The sequence below is a fragment of the Cannabis sativa genome, chromosome 1 (genome assembly GCF_029168945.1).
Source record: "Cannabis sativa cultivar Pink pepper isolate KNU-18-1 chromosome 1, ASM2916894v1, whole genome shotgun sequence".
Taxonomy (NCBI): domain Eukaryota; kingdom Viridiplantae; phylum Streptophyta; class Magnoliopsida; order Rosales; family Cannabaceae; genus Cannabis; species Cannabis sativa.
In genome coordinates this window covers 20,198,513-20,218,755 of record NC_083601.1, presented here as the reverse complement: position 1 = coordinate 20,218,755, position 20,243 = coordinate 20,198,513, and the positions used below count along the sequence as shown (strand labels likewise).

Genomic DNA, 20,243 nt, shown 5'->3' with positions numbered 1-20,243 from the left:
AACAATCTAGTTTATATCATAAAATTTCCTTCAAGCAAAATCAAAAGTCCTTTGTCAAGCCGGTGCCAAACCTCTTCTCGTGCTTCTAAAGTTCGGAGTTACTCTACTGAGCCATTTTATTTCTTTCCAACAGATTAAACTACCACGTAATATTAACAAGTTCTCCAATCATGAACTCAATCCCTATTCGGGTTACATTCCCAACAATCGATAGTAAGATCTTTTCGCTTTACAAACTTGTCCTAAACCTCCTCGGTTTAAAGTATTTACTACTAATTTACTTCTCCAAGTGGTAATAAATCACACAGGTAAAAATTTTCAATCAACTTTAACCGTCACCACTGCCTCCACACTAAATTCTTTCAAAAGAAAAGTATTTGATACTTTCGTGATCCGTATAGACTTCATATTTTCACCATATAGAAAATCCACATAGAAAAATAGTGCCCAACTTTCAATGTAAAACGATTACTGCCAATCCAATATCATGGCTTAAATACCACTTCTCATATTCCTTCAGTAGCCTAGATAGTTAGGCAATAACTCTCCTAAACTGTGTCAGAATACAATCTATTCCTTGTTTAGAAGTATCACCTTGAATCACATTTTCTCCTCACTGGCTAACAATGTTATCATTGGTACAATAGTTAACCTTTATTTTCAATTCTTTCGATCTAATCACTAAGGGTGTTAACAACCCCTAACAATTATCTGTAGCATCCTGTTAATTCCAAAAAACTTCTAACCTTTATTGTAAATTTAGGATCAGCGAAATTTGCATTTCTCATATTTAGCATAAAACTTATGCTTCTAGAGACGTTACAACATCATCCAAAGGAATCACAATACCCTTACTGAAGACAATTATGAAGTCATCGGTACGAAAACTGTTTTAAGAATATCCTCCTTTCGAGTCTTCAACTGGTAATAACCAGATCGAAGACCAAACCTAGAGAAAATGATCCTTCCCTAAAATTATTCAATGTAACATTTGTCCTTATCAAAGGATACTTATTTTTTTCACAAATAAAACTGGTGTACTCCAGAATGAAATACTTAAACTGGTAATTTCAAGCCCAACCTTTCCTACAACTGAATCTTCACTCTTTTCAATTCTACAGTTACCATCCAATTCAGAATTTTGGATACAGGTTTTACTCCCATTACCACTTCAATTCAGAATCAATTTCTCGCTTAACCAATAACCCTAGTGGTTCCTCTAAAAGCATCTAGAAACCTTGAGCCACAAGATTGTGTCCCAATCTCACTAATGTTCCCTTTATAATATTGGCCACAATAACTGAAAAGTTGATACATCCCTCCCATAATAATCCCTTCAGCCTTAAACGTCGGGATCAATGGATTTTGGGACCTTTGAACCTTGCTCAAGAACACAAATGGGTCCTCACTTTTTGATTCAAGAGTTGCCACCTTTCTTTTCAATCGATAGTTTCATTATACCTTGCAAATTAATTCAACCCTAGTATAATATTAGATTTCTCTAAATTCAGCACAACTTAAACAACCAACTATTTCCTTGCCCTCACAATCTGGGAAGGGTTTAGACCACATACTGGAAAATAACCAGTTCTCCAGTAGACTAAAAGGTACCAAAACTACTCAGTAACACATCATTAAGTTTACACAAACTCTTAATCATTCTTCCATTCCCACTACTGTAACCATGGGCAGTTTCTTTTTTAAATGGCCTACTACCCCACGTTGAATGCAGGCTCTCATGTAGCGTTCATTTTACTAGTGTCCCTTGCATATCGACCCTCTCAATGGATTTACAAATCTTTTGTTCCCACCGTGTCGAAAACTTTGGTTACCTTAAATTCTCCCACTAGGACCCATAACTGGTGGGTTGGTAACTTTTTTTTTTAAGATCGTTAGGGTTAACACTTTTTACCCGTTCTAACACTAGACATTTACTTTCATGAATCTCCTTTCATATTATGTCTTTTGTGATCTAGTTCTTGCACCCCCAACAGTAAGGGTTAACTCAACCATCTGAGCATAAAACCAGACAGCTTCTAGTTGCTTAGCCATTATATCTACATTCTGAATGATATACTCTTTCCACCTTCAATTAGATTTAACCCTTCTAGCAGCCTTAGCAACTACTCCATCAAAACAAAACTTTGCTAATCGGTCCAGCTTAGTGTCAGTTTCCATCACCGCGCTGCCCGAGACCAACTATGTAAATTCTGCTACCTGGCCACTCAGGTAATTTCTTGCCTCATAGCATTCATTTGCTCAGCCCTGTGGTAGTGGAAGATTAATACCCACACCACCTACCCCGAGCCTAGTAGGCTCTCAATTTTACTTACTAGATCACCTCAGGTACACCTCGTAGTATACTCGTGACCATTCCTTGCTCATAGTTAGAATCTCTCTAACTAGAACTAATGCTAATAAGCATTACCACACATGCATAAATATACTCAGCAACTTTATATCTAAACTTATCATGCTTCTCCAACAATTTACACATTTCAAATAAGCAGACAATTCAATTAATCAGTAAATAATTCACTAATCAGCTAATAATTAGCACTTACTAAACCATGAGTCGAACGAGTCTTCGCAGCCAAAGTACATATCAAACCAGTCTTCAAGATCTTAAACCTTGGTCGCTCTGATACCATGTTGTAATGCCCTGACTCTCAGGAACGCCGCGTGTGTGCTTTTACAATCTTATTATCAATAACCTACTAGCATAGGAAAAGTGTGGTTTAAATAAAGTTTGATAATTTAAAATATACATATAAATTTTTTTTAAAAAAATACTACTAAAGTATGGGGATCCCTTGTTTATAAAATTTCCTTATAACAAATTTCGAAACCATTATTACCAAAATAAAGTTAGATTTCCAAACACAAAGAAAAGAAGTCGATCCTGCTTCCCGGAAGCCAAGACACCACGGATGATATGTACATTACTGGGAGACCTCTGACTCATGGCCAAACAAAGCTCCTAATCTCCTTACCTGCACCATGAAGCACTCGTGGGTCACAATGACTCAAAGCTACTAATTAGACATTATGGAAAGTGCAAGCAAATTTCATAATAATATAATATACATACCGGTAGGTCTTACATATGTCAATCTACATATACAAAAATAGCATAACGCTTATGTAAGCACACTTAATACATAATAAAGAATATTTATAGCTATTCATAATCAACCATCTCAGTGGTTCATAAAGTACCCTAATCATACATCATTATAAACACTCACTTTCAGTACTTCATAAATCACTCTAACTCATATATTACAGTAACCACATAATCTCAGTGCTTCATAAAGCACTCAAACACATAATCTTAGTGCTTCATATAGCACTCAATTCTTACATCCCTACAACATGTATTTTTACCCCCCGTCAGTTACAGAGACTAATTTCATAAGTAATATAACGTTCATTCAATCATACCATAACACAATATATTTAGTTACAACTCATCACATAATAACACGCTTGATCGTTCCACAACTTCATAACCACATAATTTAGGTACTTCATAAAGTACCCCTACCACTCGTTAACCACGAGCTGTATATGTCACTATCGTTGTCCGATACAACAAACGATAAGTAAGAAATCTATCCGCGGTTTCAGGAGTAATTACTCATAACGGTAATAACCGTTTCTTTTACTCGATCATAATCGAGCCACAACGATAATAATCGTTTCATAATACTTCCCTCGATCATAATCGAGTCAAACGATAATAATCGTTTCATAATATTTCCCTCGATCATAATCGAGTCAAACGATAATAATCGTTTCATAATATTTCCCTCGATCATAATCGAGTCAAACGATAATAATCGTTTCCCATTATTTCCCTCGATCATAATCGAATCACAACGATGATAATCGTTTCCTATTATTTCCCTCGATCATAATCCAGTCACAACAAATATATATCGGGATCTCAATCATAATCGAGACCATAATAATCATATCATTAATCATAAACAGTGCTTAATACTTTTCTTACCTCAAGTCCAAAGTCAAGTATGTGGGCCGACCTGAGTGGAACGATGCCCGACACTTTCGAGTCCTATGTCACGACAAAGGTAAATCAATAAGGGTCTATTCGAAAACACTATCTAAAACCCGCATAAAATAACCTAGGATTTTCTACCAATCTTATGGTAAAAACACCCTAAAATAAAATATATATATTTTGGCTCTAATCTATGTCTCATAGTGTAGAGCTCGACATAAGCTTCGAAACGGTATATAGAATGTCTAAAATGGACACCCGAGTGAAAAGTTATGGCTAAAATACGAAAATCGGCGATTCCTGAAAAATTGACCATCCGGAATTCCGGCTGGTGCAGCCCTGTTCCATCCGGAATTCCGGTTCACAACAGCAGAAACTCAAAAATTTCAGCTCTCAAAGTCCCAAAACTTGCTCCAAACCTAACCAATTGTTCCCAAACTTTACAGAACAGTATAATAACATAAATATAACATATCTAAAGCTTCAAAACACAAAAATTCAATCCCTAACTCAAAATCACATGTTCAAGTGAAGAAATTCAACTTTGGCTTCATCAAACCAAACTCAATTCAAACAGCCATAAAGACCACTTAGCACCACTCCCAACATACTCAAAAACCTACCCTAAACACACCCCAAACTCAGTTTGATTCCTACAGCAATAGAAAAGCAAAACCCTACCACAAAACCAACTCAAAAACTAGTGTTCTCAACCCAAAAAGTAGGAAACCTACCTCAATTCATTTCTAGGTTGATTTGGAATTGAAATTCTGCTTGGAAAAAGAAAGCTTGTTGAAGAAAATCCCCTAGGGTTGGCTGGTTCAAGCTTACACGAGAGAGAGAAGGAGAAGAGGTTGTGTTTTTGATGGTTACTTGGTTTCTAAGTAATATATAGCAATGGTTTTCTTTTCTTTCTTCTTTTTTTTTAAAAAAAAAAAAAAATATACAATCAGCCCATAAAATTAAAAGTCAAAATTCCCATTTAACAAAATGACTAATTTACCTTCCAAAGAAACTTAAATTCTAGAAAACTAACCTAGGGGCATTTTGGTAATTTTACTAAATCCATTAAATCGACATTCTAAAAATTCTAACCTAGTTCGGAATACCCTCAAAATAATTCTTCCATTAATGTCGTGACATTTCTGACCATAATGCTAAATTTCCACAGTAGCCGGGCCCGATAAAATATTTTATTCGAATTATGGTATCTACGATACCCACATATTTCAATACAATCTCTGTAATTAATAAATTACGCTTCATTATTCATTTACTCATATTTTCCTAATCAACTCGTAATTAGTTTAAGTAGGATTATAAACCTACTCTAATACCCACTTAATCACATATTTAATAAAATATGTCTAATTAAAATATCAATATATCTTTCGGGATATTACATCTCTCAAGCCCAGGGAAATCGTGCCTCATTAAGTCTACTGGCTCAGCCATCTCTAACTACGTGGCGTCCTCAGATGTCATTCCCATAACTATTGCTAATAAGGTGGATAAAGCACGTAGAGACTTTTGGTGGGGTGATTAAGATGGGAGAAGGTCCATGCATACATTCGCTTGGGAAAGCTATGTCACCCAAAGGTGTGTGGAGGATTGGGATTCTGATCAATCGATGCAACAAACAAGGCTTTTTTAATGAAGTGGGTATGAAAAGTTCTAACGGATAATGATAGTCTATGGAGTTAAGTGGTGGAAGCCAAGTACTTAAAGAATCGCTGCTTCATGGACATTGAGATTAACAACTGAGACTCTCTTCTATGGAAGGCCATAATGCATACTAGAAGTCTTATCATTTGAGGCCTTTGTAAGAAGATAGGCAAAGGGCAATCTACCTCAATTTGGTTCCACCCTTGGTATGAAACGGGAACTTCCAACCACAACCTCAGTTTGATGCCTCGGTAGGGATAAGTCTGGTTAGTAACTTCATACTCAACAACATTTAGAATCAGGACATGGTTCAACGATAGTTTTATAGAGACGATGCTAAGAGAATTCTCAACATTACTCTGCCAAATCAGCCTCTTGAAGACTCTTGGATTTGGCTCTCTAAAACCAATGGTAATTATATTATTAAGTCGGCCTACAGATTGGTTAAGAATATAGATGATAGGGACGACAACAGTACAAAATGGAGAATCATTTGGGGAGCTAGTTTTCACAGTAGATTGAAGATGCAATTATGGAAAATCCTTTCCAACAACCTCCTTACAAGAGGAAAACAGAATTCCATGTTTAAACTGAATGACCCGAGCTGCCCTTTCTGTGGTTCGGTTGTGGAAGACTCTATCCATATCTTTTGGACTTGCCACTTTGCAAGAGCCATCTGGTTTGGTAGTATTTGGCACCTCAAAACCGATGAATTCTCCTTCTCAGATTGGGGTAGATGGCTGCTGAAGTTCAAGGATGAGAACAATAGGCCTAGGACTATGAGGTTCAACGTGTTATTGGAAGGCGCTGCAATCGTCTTTGAACACTTTTGGAAGGAAAGGAACAATCGTATCCATAGTGGGAATCCTACACCACTCACGGTGCTAACTCCAATAACAAACAAGAGGCTAAGTGAGAGTGAGGAATGTCACTCCCCACACAGTAACACCCCCAACACTGGCTTTCTCCTCCCCCCTGGGTGGGTAATTTGCAACACTGATGTTGCATTTGGTAATTGCCACTCAGTTGGCACGGTTGTGTTCAGAAATGAGGAACAGACTGTCATGCGCATATACACTGAAAGATTCATCTACTGTGACCCGTTGGCAGGCGAGAGTGCTGCCTTTTACTGTGGTACTGCTATTGCTAGTAATCTATACCTACGCAATGTAATTTTTTAAAGCGGATCGGCTGACATTGTTGCTGTAGTACTTGGCAAAAGATACGAGATTCAGGTATTGCATCATAATATTCAGGAAGTAGTTGTAAACTTTCAACTGCATGCTAAGTCTTTGAACCTTTGGCAGGTTAACTAGATCCCAAGAAGGCTGAATGGTGTGGCTAAATGGGCAGTTAGTTCCAAGCATTTCGGGAACATTGACCTGTCCAATTTTGACGACTCCCTGCTCAATGGTTGAACAGATGGCTGTGACGTCTTAGTAGTTTTTTATTTTCCTAGTCTTTTTGGTTTTGTCTTCGGTTTAGTTTTGTAGTCCATTTTTTGATTTCAGTTAGGAGTTTCATCCTTTCCTTTCTTATTTATAGTTGGGGTTTCTCCCTTTTATTTTCTGTCTTTGTAGTGTCTAGTTTGTAGTTCTGCTTCTGAGCTCTCGTTTGAGGTGCCAGCAATAAAAAAAATAGTGCTTAACACTTTTTATAGGTAGCACCCTATAATTGGTTAGCGATATTTCTTAAAAATTATTTTCTTAAGTTATATGAGGTCTAATATTTAATTACATTAATAGTGGTATGACGCCGAGAATGGTGCTAAGCATCTGTGATGCCTTTCAACAATTCTCTTTAAAATGCCACAATATCTAAAGTTATCCTAACTAAAATGTCGTTCTTGTTGTGTGGGATCACCTCAAGGCCTGCCACTTTAGCTACTAAAATGTTCGTGTATTAAGTTTTAACTTGAAATTACGTTTTTTATAATTACCAAGTGAATTAACAAATATTTTAATTAATGTGAAACTGTTGTAAAATTGTTTGAACTTAATAAAAAATTTACTCCAGCAGAAACCAAACCTAATAGATCATAAAAATAGTGCAAACAGTAACATTACAAAAATTAAAATAACACGAAATATTTTTACATTGTATCAGTATTCTTGTGAATACTCCTAGTCCGCAAGGCCATGCCTAAAAAATAAAATCTATTAGTAAAGTCTCAAATAATTACAAAAGTATTTGATTAATACAGCATAAATTCATGTTGAATGTACAACTAAAATTTTACATTGGCTAGAAATAGGAAAGATCTTAGGTATATAAGGATGGATTCTATCTCCATTAGAATGAGATCTTTTAGGAAGGTGTCCAAAATTAACCATGTGAATGTATCCTCGAATTGTCAAACAAAGGAGGGAAGCTTGCTGCTAGAGCTGTCGGAGGTTCAAATTTTGTTTGAAGGGATTTCAAATCTTGCAGGTGAAGGAATTTATCTAGCTTACTCAAGGGAATCTTGAGTGTTGGAATTGAGAGATTCAGGTATTCAAAGAGATTTCAAATCTAGCTGGTGACACTACAACAAAAGGGACTTTTTATCTCACATTTTACATTTGATAAAATAAAAAGTGGGATAAAAACTTTTGATCCCACTTTTACATATGTTAGGAAGAAGGACCTTGTTTGGTAATCGGAGAAAAAAAGGTGTTGGAAAGGAGATTTTTATGCATTTGCCAAATGCAACCTTAGCATTTTAAGTGGGACTTTTTATCTCGATTTTTAAGTAAAAATCGGCATAAAAAGTCCCACCCTATTCTTTTTTAATAGCTACACATATATAAGGCACATTTAGGTTTAGGGTTTTATTTTATATGTTCTCTTCTGCCTCTCTCTCTCTCTCTCTCTCTCTCTCTCTCATACCATGTTCCCTCTCTGTCGCTCTCTCTTTCTCTTTCTCTCTCTCTCTCTCTCTCTCTCTCTCTCTCTCTCTCTCTCTCTCTCTCTCTCTCTCTCTCTCTCTCTTCCTTTGTTCTGTCTCTCTCTCTCCATGTTCTCTCTTCCGCTGCATGAAAGACCAGCGCGACTAGCCGCCTTTCTCCAGCCACAGACGACCAACGGAGGGCAAACATGAGCCCCATACCCTCCAAAACCTCCAGGTATTTCATCTTGTTCTTATTTTTTTTTATTGAAACTTTGATTCTCGGTCATCATTTTGGATCTCTCTCCTTTCTTTTCTCAGGTTGACAGAGCTGATCTATGGTCATTCGTCGGTCAGGGTGCTTCTAAGTTCTTGGCGTTTCATGGTGCACGAAGATTCGTTATTGGTGTTCTTTGATGGTGTTTTTAATGCTGTGAACCCTTGTTGATGTATTAATTTGTATATTTTGATATACATTTTTGGAATCTAATTGTAAATATTTCAAAAAACTAATATAATTTTTTTGGGTTAATTTTTTTAGTATATTTTGACTTTTAATCTCGTTATTTCATAAAAACTGGAATATAAAGGGATTAAAAGTCTCTTTTTATCCCAGATTTTATGTAATAACCGGGATATTAAAAGTCCCCCTTTTATCCTAGTTTTTTAAAGACTTTTTATCCCACAAGCATATATTTTAGTTTTTATTTTAGTGAAAATTAGGATAAAAGCCTTAAAAACTGGGATTAAAGGCCTTTGTTTGTAGTAGTGTGAAGGGATTCAAATTTAGATCTGTAATCGTCTGAGGGGAGGCAAAATGGTCCTTTGTTTGAGGGGCAGATTGTTGAGTGTACAACCAAAGTCCCACATTGGCTAGAAATGGGCAGGATCTTGGGTATATAAGGATGGACTCTATGAATGAGGCCTTTTGGGAAGGTGCAAAAAAAAATCCTCGAGGGCTTAGGCCCAAAGCGGATAATATCATACCAATAAAGCAATAGATGGGTTTTGATGGTCCTTACAACTTCCTCTTAATATTGTCACAATATCCTTTGTAATTCACTCTTCTAATAAATTTTATTTGAGACATTAAAGTGTTGAAATCCCTTAGTTCAAACCAACAACGAATGCTCTCTTTCTCTCGATGAGAGACTTTATAATAATAAGACTTCTTCCGAACGTTGTATCGCACATCCAATGAAGAACACACAACGTGTAAATAATTAAAAAAGAAAAAAAAAACAGAGTGCCAAATACAAAGATCACAAAAGATAAAGTTGGACACCTTAATCTCCACAAAAAAAAAAAAAAAAAAAAAACCTTGAAAGAATGAACCACAATTAGGTTTTCAAGAGATGAAAGAGGTATCATTTTGCTATTGGTATATGTCTATTTATAGAGATAAATGACACCTCAAAACCGAGCTCATAAGTTCTAAATACAAAGAAAAAATCAATAAATAGCTTTCTTACAAAAACTCATCAAATGACGAAATTTTGTTTGAACAGATATGAAAAGTGCAAAGACAAAATCCTAATTTTTCAAGTTAGCATTATGAATCTAGACACCATCAAAGTTAGATTCATCTTATAAATTCTCCTTGGCCACTAAGATAATTAGTTGGATATTAAAATTTAAACAAAGTCAAGATAAAATAATAGAATAAGATAAATATAGATAAATATCAATTACAATGAAATACCACACATAGATATAATATTTATTTCATTAAAATATACCTAATAAATAATTTTATTCTTCCTATATAAAATCGCGATCTGAGTAAGAATATATACTCAAATAATACACCACATGTTATGCATTATAAGTAAGGAAACAATCTCACATTAAATATGAAATATTCTAGAAAAAGAAACTCACATACAATTTAAAAGATCTTTGAAGAAGCGAAGGTAGCAACAACTACTTTGTATTTGTCTAGGGATACCAAGTTATGGTGGAAATGAAGTACGAAGACATTCAAACTTTTAAGTGCAGCATTGAAACATGAGGTGACCTGAAGAAAGAATCGAATGCATAGTTTCTATATAAAATTGTCGCCTACTGGGCCCAACATAAGCTGAGAGCGCTAAAGCGAGTTAGGACAGCCTGAGAATATGTAAGAAAATTCTCTGGGTTGATCCTCGATATCTAGGACATGAATGAAGTCGATAGGCTCTTTTATTTCCTTGAAGGACTCAATCAATGAGCCAAACAAGAGTACAGAGGCAGCATGTGACAGACCTAGCCACGACTCAAGCTGCAATCAAACGACTAACTAATTAGACCCTAAAGCATTCATAGGCAAAGCAGATGAATCCCCAAATAATCTCTAACAATATTGGGAAGCAGTGTCATGGTAAGAGTGGGGGAAGGGAAAATAAGACTCATGAATCTAGCTCATCCTTTAAGTGTTGTTCTGCTAATGGGAAGAAGACCCTTAACTGTTGGCTTTGTCAAGGACCACACATGGTAGATGCTTACCCCCACCAGTCCAAGTTGAGTGCCATCAAAGCATCCATTTTTCAAGAGGAGTAAGGTTATAAGGATGAAGACGAAGATGAAGACTACGCACCAATTCCAGCAACAGGGAGCTACTTATCATGGAAAAGAAACCTTCGATAGTTCCAGCAAAAGTAAGGAAACCCCTGGAAGTCAAGCTTCTTTCTACCCTGCAACAAAAGAGGGGTCTGAAGAAGAAGAGACAAACTTTTATCATTGTATCTGCCAAGTTCGATGATAAGGTGGAAGAATCTCCCCAACCTAAATTTTCGCAGGTGTTAGGTGAGTATAATGATGTGATGCTAGATGAACTTCTGAAGAAATTACTGTTGGGTTTTGTGCCCTAAATAAAACTCATTTCCATATAATCAGATTTACTTATTAATAAAGATCATAAATAACATTTTATGTTGCATGGTTCACATGATTTATTTCATGATTATATGTATATATAATGTATGAATTCTTTTTAAGTCCAGAACATATGAGTTTGTTAAAGATTATAGTGTTGTCAGCACAGTGGAATATAATCTTAATTATATGTTCAAAAGTTTATTCCCTGATTTGTCAGAACACTGGATTTAGACTGACATGGTATAATCAGCGATAGGTATTCTTACACCTTGGAAAACTGTTATGTCCTTTCCAGGACATTGGCAAAGTTTACCAGTATCGGATGTATGGAGTATACATCGGAAAGGACCGATATTGAACTTTGATTAGATATATTAAAACTTACCGTAATATTTATTCAATTCAATATCACCTGTTGATCCTAGATCAAATGATCTTAATCTTAATATGGTTAGGCTCAATCTCAAGAGTGTTATTCGTGTTCTTTGATTTGTTAGTTAATCCTACTTTTGAGTCAGGGTGATACGTACATTTTGGGAACACGGTAGTGCAATTGAGTGGGAGCGCTAACATAAATATGGAATCTATAGCTTCTATCTGGCAAATAGAAAGTAAAGAATGATTTCCTTCGAGCTTAACCAAACGAAAATAAATGGTGGAGATCTCATTTCACTTAGCTGAAATATCATTTATACAGGGTTAAGTGTTTTAAGGATAAAATACATTGTAGGGTGTTACGGTAATTTAATCCCTTTACAGTGTAAATCATCTATATAGAGGATCATTGATCACATTAGGGTTATAACAATGGATAACTAATGACGTGTCTATATCATGGAACATATAGAGCGTTCTATATGACTGAGAGTGCAATTCCAAGTTCTAAGTGTGGATTCAATGAGGAATTAATAAGTTAGGGAATTTACTTGGTAAATTCGGTTCGACTTATTGGAAGCTCGGTTATATAGACCCATGGTCCCCGTACTAGTTGAGACCATACTACTTGTAAGACTCAGTTAATTGATTTTAATTAATCAATTAAAATTCTAAAAGTTAGACTATGTCTAATTTGTGAATTCTCACAGTTTAAGGATGAAATCGTAAATAAAAGGGTTTCTAGGTTTAATTATTAATTAAGAGACTTTGTATGTCTAATTAATAATTATTTTAAATGAAAATATTATTTAATAATCTATTTTAGTTATTAAATAGTTAGTTTTGGTATTTAAATGGTTAGAATTGGAAAAATGGCATTTTTGGAGAAATAGAAATAAAATTGAAGAAACTGCAAATCCAAGTGAGGCCCATAACACTCCATGGCCGGCCACCTCTTTGCCTGTTTCCCAATTATTATTTTCAATTTTAATTGCCATGTAATTGCTAATCAAAGCCTAGCAACAATAGGAAAGTGGTGGATCACACTAAATAAGGCAGTTAATCAATTACACACTAAAAGAGGAAACTGCTTATTTGGAAAGTTGTGCTCTCTCTTTTTCCTATATATAGCAGCCCTTGTTCTCTTCTCTTGGATGATCATAACCCACGAAATTATGAGAGAAAAGAGAGAGAATTTCGAAATTCCTTGTGCGAGAGTAGTGCCCACACACATCAAGTGGTACCTCAATCATAGTATGTAAGACTATGGAAATTCTGCATCAAAGAAGGAGAAAAGAAGATCCAGGTTCAGATCTTGGTGATGCTCTGCTACAGAAAGGAATCAAGGGCTAGAGATCTGAACGCAAGGAGTCATAATATTCCGCTGCACCCACTGTAAGGTTTTCTAACTTTATATGTGTTTATTTTCATTGTTTTAGAATTCATATTAGGTTGTTAATCCAACATACATGATAGTAAATAGATCCTGGTAAAATAATTTCCAACAATTACCTCCCAAGAGAAGAGTTTATCATCGAATAAAATTAGTATTGGGTGCAAAGCCCCCTAGAAAAGTGGCATACCTATTGTCTCTCCCAGAACTTGAGGACATGAAGAGGAAACTAACATCAATGTTATTCAGGTTCATCAGGACATCGAAGGCACCATTTGGTGCACCTGTAATGCTCTAGAATAAGAAGGATGGGAGCTTGAGACTATGCATTAACTACCGCGCCCTCAATAAGGTGATTGTGTGCAACATATACCCCATTCTCTTAATCGTTAATTTGTTTAACTAGCTAAGTGAGAAAATATACTTCACGAAGTTGGATTTGAGATTAGGCTACTATCATTTTTGGATTGTAGAAGGGATGAACCAAAGACAACTTGTGTTACTCAGTATAGGTCATTTGAGTTTTCTGTCATGTTGTTTGACTTAACGAATGCACCAGCCACATTTTGTACACTTATAAATGAAGTCTTTCATTAATACTTAGAAAAGTTTGGGTAGTGTACTTGGATGATATCATGATGTACAACGCCATGTTAGAAGAGTATCGAGATTACTTAGCTCAAGTGTTTCAGAAGTTAAGAAAAGAGGAGTTGTATATATAAAGTGGGACAGTGCTCATTTGCTCAAGAAAGTATCAAGTTCCTGGGATATGTTGTGGAACGCGAGAGAATCCGCATGGTCTTAGAGAAGGTGCGAGCGATCTAAGAGTGGATGACCCCGACCAATTTGAAATAATTACATTCTTTTCTTGGTCTAGCCAACTACTATAGACGATTCGTGGAGGGTAATTTAAGAAGAGAAATCCTTGACAATTTTGTTAAAGAAAGGTGTTGTTTGGACGTGGACTAATACGTGTGATGAAGCATTTTGAAGTTTAAAAGTAGCCATGATTGAAGATCTTGTACTTGCCCTACCAGATGTATGCAAGCCCTTTGAAGTACAGAAGGACGTGTCAGATTATGCTTTGGAAGGGGTGCTTATGTAGGAGAGTCACCCCGTCGCATATGAGTGTCATAAGCCTTCTTAGGTAGAAAGGCAATATATTGCATAAGGGAAAAATCTTCTGACAGTTATTAATTATTTATAGATGTGGAGGCATTACTTGTTGGAGTCAAAGTTTGTGGTGAGGACAGATGATACTATTGTTAGTTATTTCCTCATGCAGCCAAAACTAACCCCAAGAAAGAATGATGACAAGAATTCTTGAAAGAATTCGACTTCTACTTTAAGCACAAGACTGGAAATCTAAACCAAGAAACCGATGTCTTGAGCCGTAAAGCCGAGTTGGCAGTTCTAAAGGTGCTAGCAAGTATTCTAGATAGCCAGGTGGTTACACCCATCAAGGAGCACATCTAGGAGAACCTAGATAAGGACCCAATCGCCAAGAACATTATAACCCTAGCAAGAAAAAGAAAGACAATCTAGTTTTGCATAGAGAATGACCTTTTATGGGCTAAAGGTGGTCATTTGTTTGTTCCAAAGGCGAGCGATCAGAGGAGGATGTTGCTAAGTGAGTCTGATGACACGTTGTGAGCGGGCCATCAAGAATGGCAAAAGATTCATGCTCTTTTGAAGCACGGGTACTACTGACCACATATGCAGGATGACGTGTTTGACTCCACCAAAACATGTCTCATCTACCAGCAAGACAAAGTTGAGAGGCATAAGACGCCAAGTTTGTTAGAATCCTTGATGGTCCTAAGCAAGCCATGGGAGATTATTTTGTGTCACTTGCTTTCATTACCAAACAGCCAAAGACAGGAGACTTGAATGCGATCTTGGTAATTGTGGACAAATTTTCAATTTATGAAGCTGTTATACGTGTATTTTGAGCAGAAAATATGTCATCAACATGTGTACAAGAGCTTGGTAATGAAGGAGGTGGCATATTATATAAGGAATTTAAAAGTTATTAATGTGCCTCAAAAGATACTGCATGTAGAAAAGTATTTAAAGTCTTGCCTTAAAAATAATTAAGGATGAGTCTAAAATGCTAACTATTAAATAGTAAACCAATGAGAACAATAAAATACATAACAACCATCTTGAGAATTCTTTTAAGATGGGCTCAGGTGCTACATCCTCTTCTCTAAAGAATGATAAACGCCGGAGAAAAGGGTCCCGATCAAGGAAGACGACTGCTGAGAAAGAGGCAATTCAGAAGGCAACGAAAACTATTCAAGATGAAACAAATAGAAATCTTATTGATACTCTTAACCTTGTTGAGGTTCAGGTGGAATGCTCACAAAATTTTCACTCGGGCGAGGAGGCGGCCCTTATCAAGCCCCCAACCTCCCCATGAAGTGCCTATCGTGGAATTGTCGGGGCCTCGCAAGAGACCCGACATCCCAAGCCTAAATGGTTTGGGTTAAAAAATACAATCCGGATTGTATTTTTTTGATGGAAACGAAAGTAAGGAAAGAAAAAATGGAGGCTCTGGCTCGTAATTTGGGATTTTCTGAGATAAGCTGTTTTAGTGCGAATGGCCTTGCTGGAGGATCATGTCTAATTTGGAATCGTAATATTAATATGGTAATTAACTATGCGGCTGATGGTTTTTTTAAGGCAACTGTTTGGGATGGACATATCCAGTTTCAATGGAAACTGTATGCTGTGTATGGCACCCCTTACAATCAAGTTAAAGATGTTTTTTGGAGTAGTTTGGAAAAGGAGGTCAACCATTGTCAAATCCCCTGGGTAATGGTAGGTGACCTCAACTGTATTGAAAACCAAGAAGAAAAGATGGGAGGAAACAAAGTGACTTATGCTGAAACACGATGGCTCAAAATTTTTTTTGAGAATACAGGGTGTGTCGATGTTCGATTTATTGGTGGCAAATACACATGGAAAAACAAAAGATTCAAGGGGGGACTTATCAGAGAAAGGTTAGATAGAGCGTTGTGCTCTGCTAACTGGGTGACTGAGTATGTTAACTCGGGAGTACAAAATCTACCTATCTCCATCTCGGATCATGCACCGATCGTTATGGATACACATTTATTTGTTACAAAAGGCTTTATCCCGTTTCGATTTTTTGAAGCCTGGACATGGGAGGACTCCTGCAGAATGGAAGTGGTTAAGTTGTGGTGTTTATCTAGTCGTGGAGCGACTAACACTCTTTTGCAAAATGTTAGCAGTACAAGAAAGGCGCTGCAAGTATGGAAAAGGAGTTTGAAGAATGTCAATACAGATGATATAAAGAACTTGGAGCGAAGGTTAGATTGGATTCAGCAACAACCTATCTCGAATGCCACCAGTGAAGAAGAATTCAGAATTCAATCTCAGTTGATGGAAGCCTGGCTGAAACAAGAGAGTATGTGGAGACAGAAATCCAGGGAGGTTTGGCTTGCTCTTGGTGATCGCAATACAAGATATTTCCACACAGCCACTGTCATTAAAAAAAGGAGAAACAATATTTGGTCAATCAAGGATAAAGATGAGATGACTTGGAAAGACAAGAAGAATATAGCAAGGACCATCAATTCCTACTTCCTGGATCTCTATTCCTCTTCTCGGCCAATTATTGATAATGATCTTGAAGAGCTGTTTGTAAATCGCATCTCCAATCAATCGAATGAAGATCTGATGAAAAGCCCTTCCAATAACGAGATAAGGTCAGTCGTTTTCAGTTTGCATCCCTTGAAAGCCCCCGGACCAGACGGGTTTTCAGGTTGTTTTTTCAGAAAATACTGGAATATAGTGGGCTCTTGTCTTTGTGAATCGGTTAAAGAAATTTTTCAGGATGGGTACATTGATCCCAGGCTTAACCGAACCTTTATTTGCCTCATTCCCAAAGTGGAGTACCCTACAAGCATGGATCAATTTCGCCCAATAAGTCTCTGCAACTTTTCCTACAAGGTTATTGCAAAGATCTTATCCAATCGTCTCAGGCCGTTAATGGAAGATTTGGTCTCTCCACTTCAATCCGCCTTTATCCCTGGAAGATGGATTGCTGAATCTTCCATACTCACTCAGGAGATCATTCATAAAATTCAACACAAGAGGGGCAAAGGAGGTCTTATGGCTATCAAGTTAGACATGCACAAGGCCTACGATAAAATGGAGTGGAGCTTTATTGAAAAGGTTCTTAGTGCTAATGGATTCAATGAAAGAAGCAGAAGACTACTAATGGCATGTGTTACAAGTGTTTCATACTCGGTTCTTTTAAATGGCTCCCCCTTAAAGAAGATTTTCCCTCAAAGGGGTTTGAGGCAAGGGGACCCCTTATCCCCATTCTTGTTTCTTCTTTGTCAAGAGGTTCTATCCAAACTTCTATCCAAGGCAGAAAGCTGCGGACTGGTTCATGGTATCAAAATATCTCATTCTGCTCCTCCAATTTCTCACCTAATGTTCGCTGACGATACCATCCTCTTTGCTCGGGCTAATGAAAATGATGCGAATGCTCTCTTAAAGTGCTTATCTACCTATGAACTGTGGTCTGGCCAAACTTGTAGTAAATCCAAATCAGGTGTGTTCTTTTCCAAGAACTTAAGTTTGGAGAGGAGAAGTCGGCTTCTTAGTATCCTCAAGATTGAGATGGTTCGAGGAGATGAGAAACACTTGGGCAATCCGTTTATTTTCAAGAGAAGGAGGAAAGAGGATTATGCAAGATTGAAAGATAGTATGACTAAGAAACTGGAGGGTTGGAAGATGAAGTTGCTATCCTATGCAGGAAGATTGACTCTTTTGAAATCTGTAGCTTCTTCGATGCCAATTTATGCGATGTCCACAACTAAGATCCCTTTATCCAGTTGTCGACAATTGGATGCTCTAATGAGAAAGTACTGGTGGCTTGGAAATGTAGAGAAGGATAGATTCCTTGCTCTAAAAGCTTGGGATAATATTTGCACTCCGAAAGCCTCGGGGGGACTAGGCTTGAGAAGATGCGAAGATATGAACAAAGCTTTGGTGGCTAAGTTGGCATGGTTTCTTGCTTCAAACAAAGATAGACACTGGACAAAATGTTTGCTGGAAAAATACTGTAAATTTGAAAGCTTCTGGAGTGTTAGTTCAAAAAGTAACGATTCTCATCAATGGAAGGCCATTCTAGAATCAAGAGATATTTTGTTAAGGGGCTCAATGTTTGTGGCTGCTTCAGGGGACAACATCAATTTCTGGACACAACCATGGATACCCTGGTTGGATCATCATGAGTTCACAGAGTTGATGCAACAAATTCGATTGAGAAGATACACGATTTCAACTCTAGCTGATGTCTCCATAGACAATGAATGGAACGAGGAGATCATCTTTCAAATATTTGGAGAAGAGCTAGGGAATCGTATCATTCAGATTCCTAGAATACCAACCCCTTTCTCAGATCAGATCTACTGGAAGAATAGTCTCACGGGGCAATTTACTGTTAAATCAGCTTATTTTCTAGACCAATCCTGGAGGTTTGCTCCTCCTAATAAGGTTTGGAATTGGATGTGGGAAGGAGGGATTCATCCAAAAACCTCAGTCATCTTATGGAGACTGCTGAATGAAGCTATTCCTACTAAGAATAGACTCCCTTTTGTTCGGGATAAAGATTGCATCTTATGTGACAGGGGAGGGGAATGTGCAATTCATTTATTTCGGGATTGCAGTTTTGCTAAGGCGGTCTGGTTTGGATGCAATCTGCCTTTGAAGATTGATTGTATTCCAGGCGGTAACATGTTTACTTTTGTGGAGAATTTGATATCTTCTCTGCCATTTCAGGACAGAAAGGAGCTGCTTAATTTCATCGGGTGCGTTTTCACTGAAATTTGGCATCAGAGAAATGCCACTTGGACTAGGAACATGGCTGCCAATCCCACTTCAGCTATCATTAACATCATGAGTGCAGTTCGAGAGATTAAGAATGCGCTTGCTTGTTCAGAAGGGACAATCATGGAATCACATCCAAACCATATGTCTTTAAAAGATGATAATCTGGAGAAGAGTTCTCCAATTGAGGAGGTCAGACATGTCCTCTTTACGGATGCTTCCTGGATTAAAGGAGTGGCAGGAATTGCTGCAATTGGAGTGGAGCGGTCAACTGGCAGGTGGTTTGTTAAAGCCCAAAGATCTCACTCGCAGTCTGCTCTAGAAGCAGAATTAAGAGCTATTCTTCTGGCGCTAAATTGGGCGGTTGAGGAAGGCTGGAAAGAAGCCCACATTCTTTCAGATTCCTTGGTAGCTGTCTCGGCTCTTTCTACTCAAGACAGTCCTCCTGAGTGGAAATCCTCTTCAATTTATTTTTCAATTGTTAAACTTTTAAAGAACTTTGTTGTGTGCAAGTTTTTTTATATTTCCCGTAGTTTAAACACTGTGGCGGATGGGGTGGCCAAGGGTGCTAGAGTCGCCTATGAACAACACATTTTGTATCAAGGGGAGGGAATTCCCCCTGTGATTCCCATCTATTTTTCTGCTTAATGAACTGATTGTTCTTTCAAAAAAAAAAACCATCTTGAGAAAGACTAAGTACAGAGTTTGCACGATGAGAAGGTATTCAAGATCGGCAAGACCAAGTGGATTACAAGACTAAGTACTTGTAATATCCAGTTTATATACATATATTGGTATTTGGTATATTAAGTGTGATACAATTATATTGTTATTATTATTATTAATATTATTATTATTATTATTATTGTTGTTGTTATTGTTGTTGTTGTTGTTGTGCGTGTGTGATTGGGAAAAAAAAATGATATATATATTAAATAGTGAGTTAAATAAATAGTGAAGCATTAGATTAGTTAGTTAGTTTAAAATTTAAAATTTAAATTTAAATCAGCATAATTTTATCTAATTAGTTAGATTTTTATTTTTAAATTTAAACCTATTATACGATATGTTATATACGTATATACTCTAGAACCCTAGCAGCCAGATAGTATCGTATTCCTTTATTCTCACCATCTCTCAATTTTTTTTTATCCTCTCTATTGAACCAAATCAATTGTTTTAATCTTAAGAGCTTC

The 20,243-nt window shown here is 36.8% G+C and overlaps 1 protein-coding gene across 1 annotated transcript; it reads left to right on the top strand.

Annotated features, from left to right (window-relative positions):
* The first annotated feature begins 15,726 nt into the window (after positions 1 to 15,726).
* LOC133030729 (uncharacterized) lies at positions 15,727 to 19,695 on the top strand. The gene has a single exon (XM_061103512.1). It carries the CDS (start codon positions 15,727 to 15,729, stop codon positions 19,693 to 19,695), a length of 3,969 nt encoding a protein of 1,322 aa, XP_060959495.1.
* The last annotated feature ends 548 nt before the right edge of the window (positions 19,696 to 20,243 follow it).